At 48.2% G+C, this 13,089-nt stretch overlaps 1 protein-coding gene across 14 annotated transcripts in view; it reads right to left on the minus strand.

Annotated features, from left to right (window-relative positions):
• The window catches only part of GRAMD1B (GRAM domain containing 1B), a 147,133-nt gene that overhangs the window by 53,299 nt on the left and 80,745 nt on the right, over nt 1-13,089 (minus strand). The window contains exon 1 of one of the 14 annotated variants that reach the window (XM_035346314.1): nt 7,231-7,507. The exons of 12 other annotated variants lie outside the window; for them this stretch is intronic. In XM_035346314.1, coding sequence (XP_035202205.1) covers nt 7,231-7,253 — 23 coding nt within the window. In that variant the 5' untranslated portion in view covers nt 7,254-7,507. Of the gene's footprint in view, nt 1-7,230; nt 7,508-11,242; nt 11,972-13,089 lie in introns of those variants that run through there. One more of the 14 variants, XM_035346320.1, reaches the window with a different exon arrangement.

Genomic DNA, 13,089 nt, shown 5'->3' on the forward strand with positions numbered 1-13,089 from the left:
CTTTCTAAAATGCCTGTCTCCAGGGCAAGCCTTTTAATTCACAGCACTTCGTGTATCATCACTACACCAGTGAGGAATGAAACCTTCCAAACGATTCCTCTGGAATCCTTGGACTTTGCCATCTCTTCCTACAGTCATTTAAGGCCAGGCTTGTTTGCTGGGTATTGCATTTAAAGAACGATTCTAGTTAAAGAGAGAGCTGTTCTCTACACCAAAGATAAACAAGTCGTTTATCCTCCTCCCCCCACAACTAATTCGGTACCTTATATTATGTGCATACGTGGACATTTTTTTTACATTACCACATCTTTGCTACTCCTGAATATATACCTCCTTCTTTTCCCCTAAATCGCTTTCATTCAACTTTTTTTCTCCTCCATCTTCCTCCTTCCAGTTCCAAGGCCTGAAATTAGGTGTGGTCAAACCACATTTCTCCAAACCTGATATTCCAAGTGGTTTAAAATTATTCAAAATATATATACCCCAAATACATATCTCCTCTTGCCACCAAGAAAAATAAACAATAAAAATAAAAAATCCAAAAATCCTTCTTCTGCTCCCTTGCCATATGTGTAGGGTGGCTATGTTACCATCACATGATGCTAGCTGAAAAAAGGCAGAACACCTACCCCCAGGTCAGTGGCTAGCCAGACAGCATTCTGTCAGGAAAAATGGTTTTGAAGAGAAAACCACTGCAAAAAGGAAAGTATAACTTCAGCACAGACCTAAAGCTGGCCGAACGGAAAACTTTAGTAAAGCAGAAGCTCAGAGAAGGTTCCACCATCTTGCATTCAGCACATGGCTCTGAAAGAGCACAAATAACTTGCAGAAGGAAAAGAAAAGCTAACAATTGATGTAGAGCATTTGTTTTAGTCTAAAGTACTGTTTACTGAACTCGGATATTTTGTACTTGGATGCTGTTATTGCTATTATACCTCAATTTATACCATTCACTTTTACCAGACTCAAAATACTGGAATTAACAGTTACCGTGCGTAATAAGTATCAGTTGCCAACATAATGGTAGTCTGCTATTAAACTGCACTTCAAACCCAGGGCTGAAATCAGAGGCATGCAAAGAAAGATTCAAGAATAAGCCTGGCAGCTGCTTTAGTAGGCCACAGGAACACCACTAACCAGCTCAGAGCAGGGAGTGAAGAAGACTCCTGTTCCCAAGGGGGATTTCAGTCGCCAAAAGTGATTAACCAAAAGAGATCTTGACCAGGAGGCTGGTACCATGCCACAGGAGCTCTGCTGGCAACGCTTGGATATTTCAGGCTCTGACCTTGCCCACTTCCTGAACAGAATAACCCTGATCGAGCAGAAATTGTAAATCTATGAGCACGTCCATTTACTTCATTAGAACTATTAAGTCAGGCAGGATGAATCACACACAAATTCCGGCACAGCATTCACCGTGCCCCTTCTAGCACTTGCCACACGTAAATATCAAACTGCTTCAGTGGGAGGAGCAGACAGGCATGCCCCATTCTGCAGACGGGGAAAGTGGGGCAGAGGCGTGATCGTGACACAGCAGGGACAGATCCAGGCATAAAACTGGCCTCTCCCGACTTCCAGCTGCAAAAGCCAGGACCTTGCTTCTCATGTAAGGGACCGAGCACTCAAACAGCACACCAAGAGCCTCAGCTCCACATTTAAACCTTAACAGAAGCAGCCAGTATCTGCTAAATGTTATCCATAACCCCTTTGAGACTGCATTTACCTCCTTCCATGCTTTTTCCCCCTGCATACGTGAGGAGAAGGCTCTCTGGAGAAGCCACGCTGCAGCCTCATTCATCTCAACTTAAGGCCCTGAGCGAGCAGCGGCGGCAGAATTGCAGGATGGTTCTAAGCAGTTTGCCCTTCACTTGACATTTGCGAGGCTGCTGAAGGACTACACAGACAGCAAGCTGATTTTACCATCTGAGAAGCAGAAAAGGCAATTTTTTTGAATGAAACAAATGCTTGGGATTCAATTAGCCAAAATAATCTGAAGCTCAAGGAGAAATCTGAGGAAGAGATTCTGGGTGCTGGCAGCACAGCTCTGCAAGGCGCAGCATCTTCACGGCGTTCGTCACGTTGCCCTCAGAGAGGTTTCAGACAGCACATATATACTGGAGAATGAAATGTTGGATGTTTATCCAATTTTGAGTCAGAATCCAATGCCAAAAGCACACCACATAACAAACAAAGACACACTAAAGGGTAGGTTCTGCAAGTCTATCATCACAGAGAACTAGAGCAAACCAAATCTCAGATCAAAGGTTTCACAATGACTCAGTCAGTTTTTCTTCAAATAGTCTACTTACACTGTAATTTATTTTATTTCTTTACTAAAATAGTCACTTCACTTGTACTTTATACCATATTACCACTGAAGGTATTAATTCAGTGTGGCAGTGTGCAGGCCAGGACACAAACTGGAAATGAGCCGATCTTGGTTCTATTTCTGCCTCGGTTACTGACTGTGAGTACAGTCTGGCCATGTGAATTGCATGCAAGTTTTTTCCTTGACATTAGTGCACTTGGACTAGGCTCTTAACTGCTTACTATCACTTCCCACTCCTGGAAAGCCCAGATAAATTAGCACCAAACCTGCCGTTAATCACTTTATTGTGCCATGAAGCCATTTACAAAATTGATCTACCAACATCGTTCAAAGTTCTTCGACTCACCTGACACATCACAACTTCTGTTCCTGCTGAGAGAAAGGAGCGAGGCTGTGCTCTATGGTCACGGGTTCAGTCAAATTTTCAGAATATTCTGGAGGCAGGGAGAGACACTGACCTATTAATATGGTTCCCTCTTCCCACTGCATCGACAGCAAATGGGAATGTTCTGATTCCTCAGATCCGCTTGCAGAGTGTATAAAGAGGGAATGCTTCTTGCTTCCAAATGTTAGAGTCATATTAATAACTTACACGTATGTGGGTCATCTTTGAGAGTTGTTGGGGGGGAGTTATCAGCATCTATTTCTTCCTTTTGAATAAAAAGCATGGAAAAAAAAAGGGTAGAGGCAAAAGACCTGGTGAAGAACACAGAGCACACCGAAACATGACAGTTTAACCTGTAACGTGAAGGTCAAACACACATGTGCACAACAGCACAATTATGCAGTGCCAGCTGAACTCTTCTCCTTGCCTTCTCCAAAAAGTCTGAGAAAGAATTGATTTTAAAATTCACCTTTAATTTGCACTGCAATTGAACTAAGTTCATTTTCACTGCACAGGGTAGCTCTTTAAGTCTCTACAGTATGGATATGAAATTAAAAATTGTTTATGTAGCATCATGTCACTCTGTAATTAGGGAGGCGAGAATCCTGGACACCCAAACCCCACATTTGTCAGGTTACTGTAAAACAGCAAGTACAATTTCTCTGTAACTGAGAGAAGCATTCCTGCTTTCTCTGGTTCCCTACCCTGGTATTTCAGCCTCTGAAGAAGCTGCAGGACTAGACTAAGGACGAAGCCACGCAGCACTGTCACGACGGCTGATGAAGCCCCTCTCTCCTCTCCTCCCCTCGGTACCGAGGCCCTGACAGAGCCCCTTGAAGAGGCAGGTGTCCCTCCTGGTCTGGATACAAAGAAGCCCTCAAGTGGCTGCCTTACAGCATGCATAACTGAGACCGCCTAACGTTAATCTTCACTGCTCCCTGACATCAAACAACTGCTAATTTTAGCTCTGCTGTTCTGTAACCCTACCTAGTTCCCATCCCACCCCCACAACTATATAATAGATCCTTCCTTCAGATAAGTAGGGTGTTGGAACACTGAGAGGTTTTATTCTCACCCACAGGCACTAGCAGAAAAATGAATTACAGATTTATTTTTAGGTAGAGCCTTTGGCCTTTATTTTCTCCGTAGGCTCCACAGAGCAGGTCCTGGCGCTCAGAAATATTCCAAGCAACAGACTGGCAGAGGCAAGGCAGAAGGAACCAGGAAAGAATAAAACTCCCAAGAGCAGAGTTTTTGCTCAGCATCTTATGGGGTGTCGAGTTGAGCTATCAAGTTCAGCTACCAGCTTGCTTTTGTCCCTGGAAGACTTCTTTTGTCATTTTATTCCTGTTTTGGGGAGAAGACCCACAGTAGTACCCATCTATGCTGGATTAGGAGCTCCCCAAACTGCTGCCGAGGAAGCACAGTATCAGCGAGCAGCGCTGTGAGAGAAAGACAGCCCGTCCCCCTGTCGTAGTGCCTGCCTTTCCCAGATTTCAAGCTCAGGGCCTGGCTTGTTACAGGCACGCTAAGGAGTGATGAGATAAGGCTGAGAACAAAAGTTCCCTCTCACGACACCTTGTCGCAACATGCGACCGTGTGAGAGTACTATGTTGTGACATGAAAATGACTCATGGAAGCAGGACACTAGGCCCCGATGAGACAAAGGGACATCATTGTGCGATAACAATGTGCCAGGGAACTGTGCTCTCGTTTTTGATACCAGGATGCTGTACCATAACAGTGGGATGCTGCTCTAGTACATCAGAGCCTGGTGTCGTGACATGATACAGCCCGGTTCTGATGTCACGACACTGTGATAGTTGCACGTTGGGATCCTGCGGTACCGCAGCGCTCCGTGGCAGCCCAATGACTTCGTAGCATGCAGCTATGCCGGGATCCGGCGCCAGATGGTGATGAGATCATTTTGGGCAAAATTAGGTGGTGGACTGCAAACACGCATGACACTGTGTTAGATCGCAGCAACGCTGCCTTGTGCTAGAGCAGACTCGCACCGAGACTCGGGAGTGGCCGGAGGGCCCCCAGCAAAATGCACAACGTCACCTCGTGCAGGCTCAGCACACGAACCGAACGGGTCCAAACGCAGGAGAGAGCACACGCACGTCCTCACGGCCAGGGAGGGCTGCTCCTGCTGGCAGCGTTCTGGCCCTGTGCTGCTGCCCTTCCTGGTACAGAAAGAAATCCTGTGTCTGCCTGAGAGCTGCTCCGTAAGGAAACCTGCGTTAACCCCAGCAGTGCCATCTAGGACTGCAATCACCACTTCCAGAGCAAGGACCAACAGATCTGTTGGACGTGCTTTTTCCTTAGATAAATGCTAACCCTATAAAGTAATTCATTATGAGTATTTGAAGCCATACAACCCACTCCAAGATATCCTAACCAAGAAGACAAACAGCAGAGAACTCTGGGGTCTGTGCTCAGACCTGTGCTCCTGTAGAACCACTCCGAGGCATCCAGCAGTGACAAACGCATGCACATAGGTGACCCAGGGCTTAAACAACATCCTTAACTCACCCTTTGGTGCCCGGACATTGCAGCACAATAAAGTAAATAAAAACTCTGTGTCAACATCCCCGACATCCTTTAGGAGGAACAGAGCAACCACTACAACGATTCAAGATGCTGTACGCTGTTATTAAATTAGGCAAGCAATCCAAATAGTTCACCTGTTTCCCCGGGAGTCTGAGGAAGATGAAGGGGGGTGCTGAGGATGCAGGACATGCAGGGTTCATTAGCACTCTTCCATGTTTCCAGGATAGCCAGGGGAGCTGATCGGGTCCACCACTGTGCTTGCTGCCTGACCCTGTGCAGCCTGTGCGGCGCAGAGCCCAGAGCACCTTGCGAGGAGCCCGCGGCAGAGGCAGCCCGGAGGGGAGAGCGTCACCTGCCGAAACGCCACGACTGCTTCACCCGGTACGTCAGCAATCCGGTGGGCCCCATCCAGCTCCCACATCTGCCAGCCTCGCTCGCTTAGCTCTGAAGTCCGAGCAGATTAACGGAGTGGCTCCGACACTGAGCACCAAAAACGCTGCGATGGAACCGGGTGCACCAAAGTGCTCCAGTTACACGAGTAACAAACACGTCCAGGGCTGCTCGTGGGTAGGCAGAGAGCTGAATGCAGCAGGGTGCCATATTATTGCAGATGCACGCGATCCCGGCATTTATAACACACGCTCAGCTTTCCCGGTAGTACGCTGAGCTATTATGCAACCCGTCAGCCCAACAGCATACCACATGAAGCAGCAAATCAGTGCAGGAGTTGGACTTTTTTTTTTTTAAAAAAAAGGGGGAGGGAGGAAATTATGTATGATTTTCAAATGCTAATATTTATGGTTTTTGTATACCCTATGTTGCATACGGTTGTGTACACACAGGCTCTAACTGTAATTAAATAAAAGACAAAATTACAGAAATTACAAAAAGAGATGACCTATTGAGTCATCCCTGGCTCTAGTCCGTCCCCTGGGGCTCAGTACAAGATGCTTCCTAGTGCTGTGCCGTAGTGCTTTTTTTTTTTTTTTTTTTTCACAGAAAAAAAAATAGCAACAATAAATAAAAGCAACCAAGAAAAATAACTTCACTGTTTTCTCACACTTTACAGGCAAGGATCTCAAAGTACTAAATCTGAACTGATGTGAAACAGCAGACTTCAGAAAGAGGCTGGTATTTCTGCGATTGCTTCCCCTTTCATTATAGAGAAAAAGGATTAAGAAAAAGAAACAGGCCTTCGTGTTCTTCTTGTCATCCACTTTGCAATTTCCAACCAAATCACAAAGTCACATTCCACCGTGGAACCATGCCCATCTGATAAAGTTCTAATGAAATTGATTTCATCTTAATAATTCAGAGACTATTTACTGTAGCTAAATAGTTTTGACATACTCTAGATTTTATACGAATCTTTGCCAGCTGAGTTTTATTTAATACATTACATGCATAGAATCATCCACATACATTATATATGTATATATTTACCCACCCATGTAAGATACGTACCCCTGTTAAAAAATGATTATAATAATAATTGCCATGCAAACATCTAAATACACGCAGCTTTGTTGATCACCCTGCACCCACACATCCTCCCTCACTGCCTGCTTGTCCAAACCCCCTGAGTTCTACCCCAAAACACCCGGGAACACCCCAGGAGCAGCTCGGTCCCCCGGGAACCCCGGAGCTCCCCTCCCAGCCCCGAGCCCCCAGCCCTTGGAGCCGCCGGGTGCGGAGCATCCCCAAAGCAGCAGCAGAGAGGAGCAGCGAGCAGAGGCCGCTGGGCGCAGGCAGGACAGGAGCCCTCACACCCCCTTCTTTTGGGGGCAGACCCCCACGTTTGCTTTTACCCCGTGCACCCCCGGAGAACAGGTGATTAGAGGGGCCGGCTGCGGGCAGGGCGCAGCGCCGGGACCCCCGGGCGCCTCCCGGCGATGCCGCAGCCGAGCCGGGCGCCTCCTCCCCGGGCTGCGAGGGGCATCCTCGCCCCTTTCTCCCCTCTTACCAGGCGAGCTTGAAGCCTTTCATCAGTACGGCCGCCGCACGCCGCTGCCCGCGTCCTTGGCTGCCCGCTGCTCGCTCCGCAGCACCCAGGACATGGTGCGGGAGCCCCGGCCGCCCAGCGCCCCCCGGCCGGCGCCGAGCCCCATGCACCGAGCCCCCCGCGGCGGGGCGAGGCCGTCTCCCGGCCCCGGGCCCCCCCCGGGGTCCCCTCGGTGTCCCCCCGAGAGGTGCAGGGCTCCCCGCACCCGCAGCGCCACGCAGGGCCGGCCCCAGCCGCCCCTCGCTGCTGCTGTTGCTGCTGAGCATGTGCGGCGGCAGCCGGCCCGCCCCCGGCCGCGGGGGGACGGGGCAGGAGCCCCCGGAGGAGGGCAGGGGGCTGCCACGGCCCCCCCAGGGTCCTCGGCCCCGGGCCCGCAAGGGGGGACTGGGAGTTAGGGTGTGGGAGGGGGATGCGCGCTGCTGCGCCCCGGCCTGGCACCCAGGGGTGCTGTGCATCACCCCCAGGCCATGGGTTAAGTAATTCCCACTAAAGGAGCGCCCCAAAATGGGGAGGGGGGGATCGAGGGCTCCCCCCCCCCCCCCCCCCCCCCCCCCCCGAGAATCCTGAGCATCCCCAGCACTTCAGCACAATTCAACAGTGACAGTGGAAAGAGAGCAGTGAGGTGAAATGGGAAAGATAATAGCAGCTTAAAACTTTCCCCAAACTGATTGCCATTATTTTACGAAGTCATTGGCCACAGCTAGTGGGGCCCCATCACTGCCTACAGTTCATGTCAGAAGGGAATGATAGAGAATCGCCCCCATAAACCCCTAACCTCCCCTCTGTTCTCCTCTAACCGTGGGTACGAGTGCCAAGGCTCCTTTCTGCCCTACAAAGCTCTCTGGGAACGTTGTCCTCCTTATCAGAGGGCAGTGATAACGTGATGATAAGGTGATGCCCACATCACCTCCATGAAGCAATAAATGTGCTTCTGCATGGTGCTCAAGAACAGCAGACTTTTTTTTCTGAATGAAGCTCCTGAATCGTGAACAGAGGGACAGAAACCAACTTCCAGTTCTGAACTGAGCTGGAAATCACTGTTGTAGGGCTTTGGGCACCCCAGGGCATTTCAAAATCACAGATGAAAGGAAACAGGAGCGCAGCAAGGGGGCTGCTGGTTCAGAAATCGTGCAGGTGACACTGAAATGTCATTCTGGGGAGTTATAAAATGGAAAACTCATCTCTGTGCTAATAACTCCATGCAAACAGCTCCCCAGCTACTTGTTCCATGAATCAGGACCACGCTGATGAGTGCATCAGCCAGGGCAAGGCATCCTCCAGCCCCCAGCCCCTGCAGGGCAGGCACAGAATTTGAAGAAAACGCTTGAAACAAAAGCTTGAAGGGTTTGTTTTGGGCGTAAACTTTGCATCACGCTTTTTATTCCCAGACAATTTAGCCATACAGCTGGGCACAGTCACAAACAGGGTGGGGGAGAGATTCACATGTCACCCCCACATAGCCTCAGATTCAACCCTCTTCAGGTCCAGCCTCTGTCAGCTGCCTGGCCTGGCCTCATCCCGGGTCCAGAGCCCCTTTTCTCCATGAAACGCCACACAGCTGGGGCCTGCAGGTTGTCAAGGAGGGAAGCAAATCACAATGCTGTAAAATGGGTCAGGAGACCTGCAAATCTGGGACAGGCTAATGCTGCAGTCACATGTTTGGAAATCAAAGCTCAGGCAAGAAAGGTATTAAGAGATAAGCAATTGTGTATTTTTTTTTAAATAATGTGAAGGTCAGGAAATTATCAAAGGAAATCGACCACTTCAAAAGAGAAAGCATCTGTATGAGCATCGGACTGGCAGACGCTGCCACCTCTGCCACAATTCAGCTGGGATCTGCTCTCGGAAAGCCTCCTGGCAGGAGCCTTGCTGAAAGGCCCGTAGGTCGCCAACCATCTCTGGAGAGCCCCAGGCACGACCCCACTGTCACTGCTGGGCACAGCCTGGGTTCTGCATTCACCTGACTGGTCCACCTGGAGCTACCACTGCACGGGCAAGCCCTTGCCTTTTTGCTCCATCCTGTGCATACAACTACTCCAGGCAAAAGACTGATATTAAAATTTAAACAGGGTAACAAAAGAGCATATGTACATATCAAGAGAGGTAGGCTACGCACAGCCACCCTGTCCACCTCTGCAGCACTAAGAATACTTAGTCACACGCACGTTGAATTCCAGATAAGTCATCTACCTACTCCATCTTGAGCATCTATCCCGCACACCAGGAAAATGGGAAAACAGAGAAGCAGCAAGGGCAGAACCAGGGCCTGAAGAGACCAAAAGCAGCTGCTGGCTCTGCCACAGAGCTCTGGTTTGAACCTAGGCAATATATTCTGTGCCTTTTCACTTATCAGTGGGGCGATACATGCTTTAAGGAGACATCCACTACACTGTGGTAATATCTTCAATGGCAGTGGATTGCGGATTGTGAGTGAATACAGCTGAGCTTTGATGACCAGGCTTTGCATGTAAAAGAACTGTCCCAAGCCATTCTTCTTTTGGCATTTTTTTTTAATATTTTTTCCCCATGAATGGTTAAAATGGCAAAAATAGTATAAAAAGTAGTGCAAACATGACTTTTCACTTTTGTTTTGATGTGTTTTTTTTTTTTTAAGAACAGGCACAGTAGTTGAAAACAAATTTGAGAGTGGGCGTCTTTTTGGCCAGCATTAACAACCACAACTCCCTGAAAACACGACGGTATTACCGGCTCCTTTACATCTCACCTACCATGGCCTCTCCTACCTCGCAGGACCAACACCGAGTTCAACAGCAGCCCATCTGAAGCATTCGGAGCTGCAGTCTCTGAAGTGCAAAGCTTAACCAGAGCAGCAGGATCATGCACCGGGGATGAGTGCCACCTCTCTTCAGCCACTGTCCTCCCCTCTCACCCACCTGGTGCCGCAGCTACGGCTCTCGTTGCCCTTTGCCTGCCACCTGTGCCCATGCCAAAAGCCAATCTGCCTCTTGCTAAGCAACACTTCTCTACACCTGCTTCCCCCTTCCTCTTCTCCGTTCCTTTTCTATCCCACCTTCACCCCTCCCTCAGTTATTTCCTGCCATTTGTTGCCTCGTAATCACCTCTTTTTCAGTGTTGTGTTCTCACCTCCCTTCCATACCCCAGTCATCATCAGATTGCTTCCCTCCTTTTCTCAACCCATTTTTAATTAATTTCTCATACCTATCTCCTTTCCTCTTTGTATTTGACCTATCCGCATGGAGCCGTGCGTATATTTTCACAATGACTGCCCTTCATACAGGATGTTGGATCAGATGTTCATAATTTCCCTCCTAGCTGTAAAATATGTAAGTCAAATTATTTCCTTATTGCAGTAGAATTACGATTAAGAAAGGGACCTCATTTTTGATTGCAAGTATTACAAACACAGTTACTACACGTAAATGGCAAATAATAAAACAAATTGACTTGGTGCCTGTTTGCCCTGTCTCATCCCATCTCTCCCCACAAGCAAAAATTCCCATCAACTTCAATAGGGACTAAATAAGATAATTTGGATCCTGGCCTACTGCCAGTAACATTTTTGAATATTTCTGGTCCAGAGCAAGGATACCACAAACACAGCCTCCCAGGGGGTTTCTGGTTGCTTTCACGTCAGCCAGGATGAGGAAGTCAATCAGCACACACAAACACTAAAAACAGCAACAAAGTAAAAACCCCGCCGAACTTTCTCAACGCGAAGAAAGACTTGGAGATTTTGAGTAGCAGGAAAAAAGGACTTAAAAAAAAGACCGGATATTTTCCTGACCTGTAACTATAAACTCTCAAGGCCACATAAATACCAAAAAAAAAAAAAAAAAAAAAAAAAAAAAAAAAAAACTAATACAAAAAAAAAAAAAAAAGCCTATTTTTCTTTCTGATCTCCAGCTCGGATGAAAGAAGCACCAAGTGCTACTGTCCAGATGGGACGGTGCTCTGCATTCCCCAACCCATCTGCACGAGGTGGCTGTAATGACCTCTCCCACCCCAAAACGTCTGAGGACTTTCCACTCGCAGTACAGAAAACAGGAGCCTTTCAGTGTCAGGGGAATGACAGACATCTCGCTGATTTACGTCCCCCTTTTCCACTAGCTGATTACCTGGAGAGTGATTCATGCTTTCCCAGGAAGCATTCTAGCATCATTTGTGCTCATGTGCTTTGCTAACAGGTTAATTACTTTTCCCCTTGGCTCTCAGTAAGGCAACAAGGAGAAAACAAGCAGGGCTCCTGTTTTCATAGCCGGGCACCAGATAAGCCAAGATGGGAAGTGCCAGGACATATCATGATCCCACTGCAAGGTTCCCCACTGCATGCAGGGGAAAAAAGTTTGATTCCATCACCAGTTCCAGGGCGATTGCCCTGCGATCAGAGCCACAAGCTCGAAGTTGCTCAGAGCTGTGCCTCCTGCTGCTGTTAATGGGCTAAGGCCAGGACCATTCTTTGGAGAGCCAGGAAATGCCAGTCCCTGCGGTACCCTGGAAGGTGCCCCAGCAGAAAAGGAAGCAGCAGCACAACACAATGGAGAGCGGCCGTGGAAGTAAAACATCCTGCTGGTGCGTCCCGGGGATGCTCTCAGCATTTAGGCTGAGAAAAATAAATGTTAGGCTTTCTCCTCAAATTCTTTGCTAGCCCAGTGTGACCCCATCAAGATGAACTAGCATCCCTCAGAGGCTCCATGCCAGCTAGAACTGGGGTAATACAGATACAAAACAAAACAAAACAAAAAAAAAAAAAAGGAAGAAAGTCTGGTTTCAACAAAGAATAGGGGACTAAATATCACCTGATGTGGTTTAAATCCAAATAAATCTATATAGTTATGATTTGAACATTAATGGTGTTTTTTTTGAAGTTGTATCTGTTTTAGAAGGTTCAAACTACATATATTTTCCACTCTGAAGATGTCTTCCGGAACAGATAACTAGGTTTTCAGTACCTCCACACCAAAATGCTGCTTTAACGTCTCTCTAGATCATGTTTTCCTTCAACTGAAAACAAACTATAAAAAGCAGGTGCAGACAAAAAGGTATTTCACACTGACTTTGTTGGTTTTGTTTGAAAATGCCTGTTTTTCAACACAGAAAAGTCCCACAAAATGCCAAAAAAAAAAAAGAATTTGTGTCATTTGCAGCTGGTTTCAGTGCCACTGGCCCTTCAGCCTTCACAGTGGCAGCTTTTTCCAAGCACTGCAGCTCCAAGCAGCAGCTGAAGTTTGCGCAGACGTGGCAGTGAGGATTCCACCTCAGTAAAGGCACATTTACCCTGAAGTACTTCACACAACGATCGCCCAAAGCCACAAACCCTGCCCTGACATGCAACCCGGTCCTGGGGCCAAGCAGGGCAGCTGTTCACCTTACGGGAAATGGAACTGAAAGTATGCCCTGTTTACTAGAAACAAGGGGGGAAATGGGAAGTATTTATTCCACATAAATTCTAGCTGAGATACAGGAACAAGCCCTGCGATCTGAACAGCAGCACGGTACTTGCTAACCAAGGAATTACCCCAGGTGAAACCGGTACCTCCCGGAGCACAGAGTGCCTCACTGCTGTGCTACAGCGTCCCATCCAGGGCAGGCTCAGAAGCATTTTATAACTCCTAATGCCATTTCCCTCCCTTTCCAAACTCCAGCTTTTCAACCACGCTCAGTTTCACAGGCTGCTGAGGTAACAGCCCGACGGGAGGTGCTTGCAGACTTTCCCTGTGCGTTCATCTTGCTCTGATGCCAAGCGCAGCTACGCTGGCAGCAGGCTCATGCTAGAAAACAACCATTTGCTGAGAACCCCAGCCATGAGTCCCAACGATCCCGGGATGAGGCAGCTTTGTG

This window comes from Oxyura jamaicensis, chromosome 24 (assembly GCF_011077185.1).
Source record: "Oxyura jamaicensis isolate SHBP4307 breed ruddy duck chromosome 24, BPBGC_Ojam_1.0, whole genome shotgun sequence".
NCBI lineage: Eukaryota > Metazoa > Chordata > Aves > Anseriformes > Anatidae > Oxyura > Oxyura jamaicensis.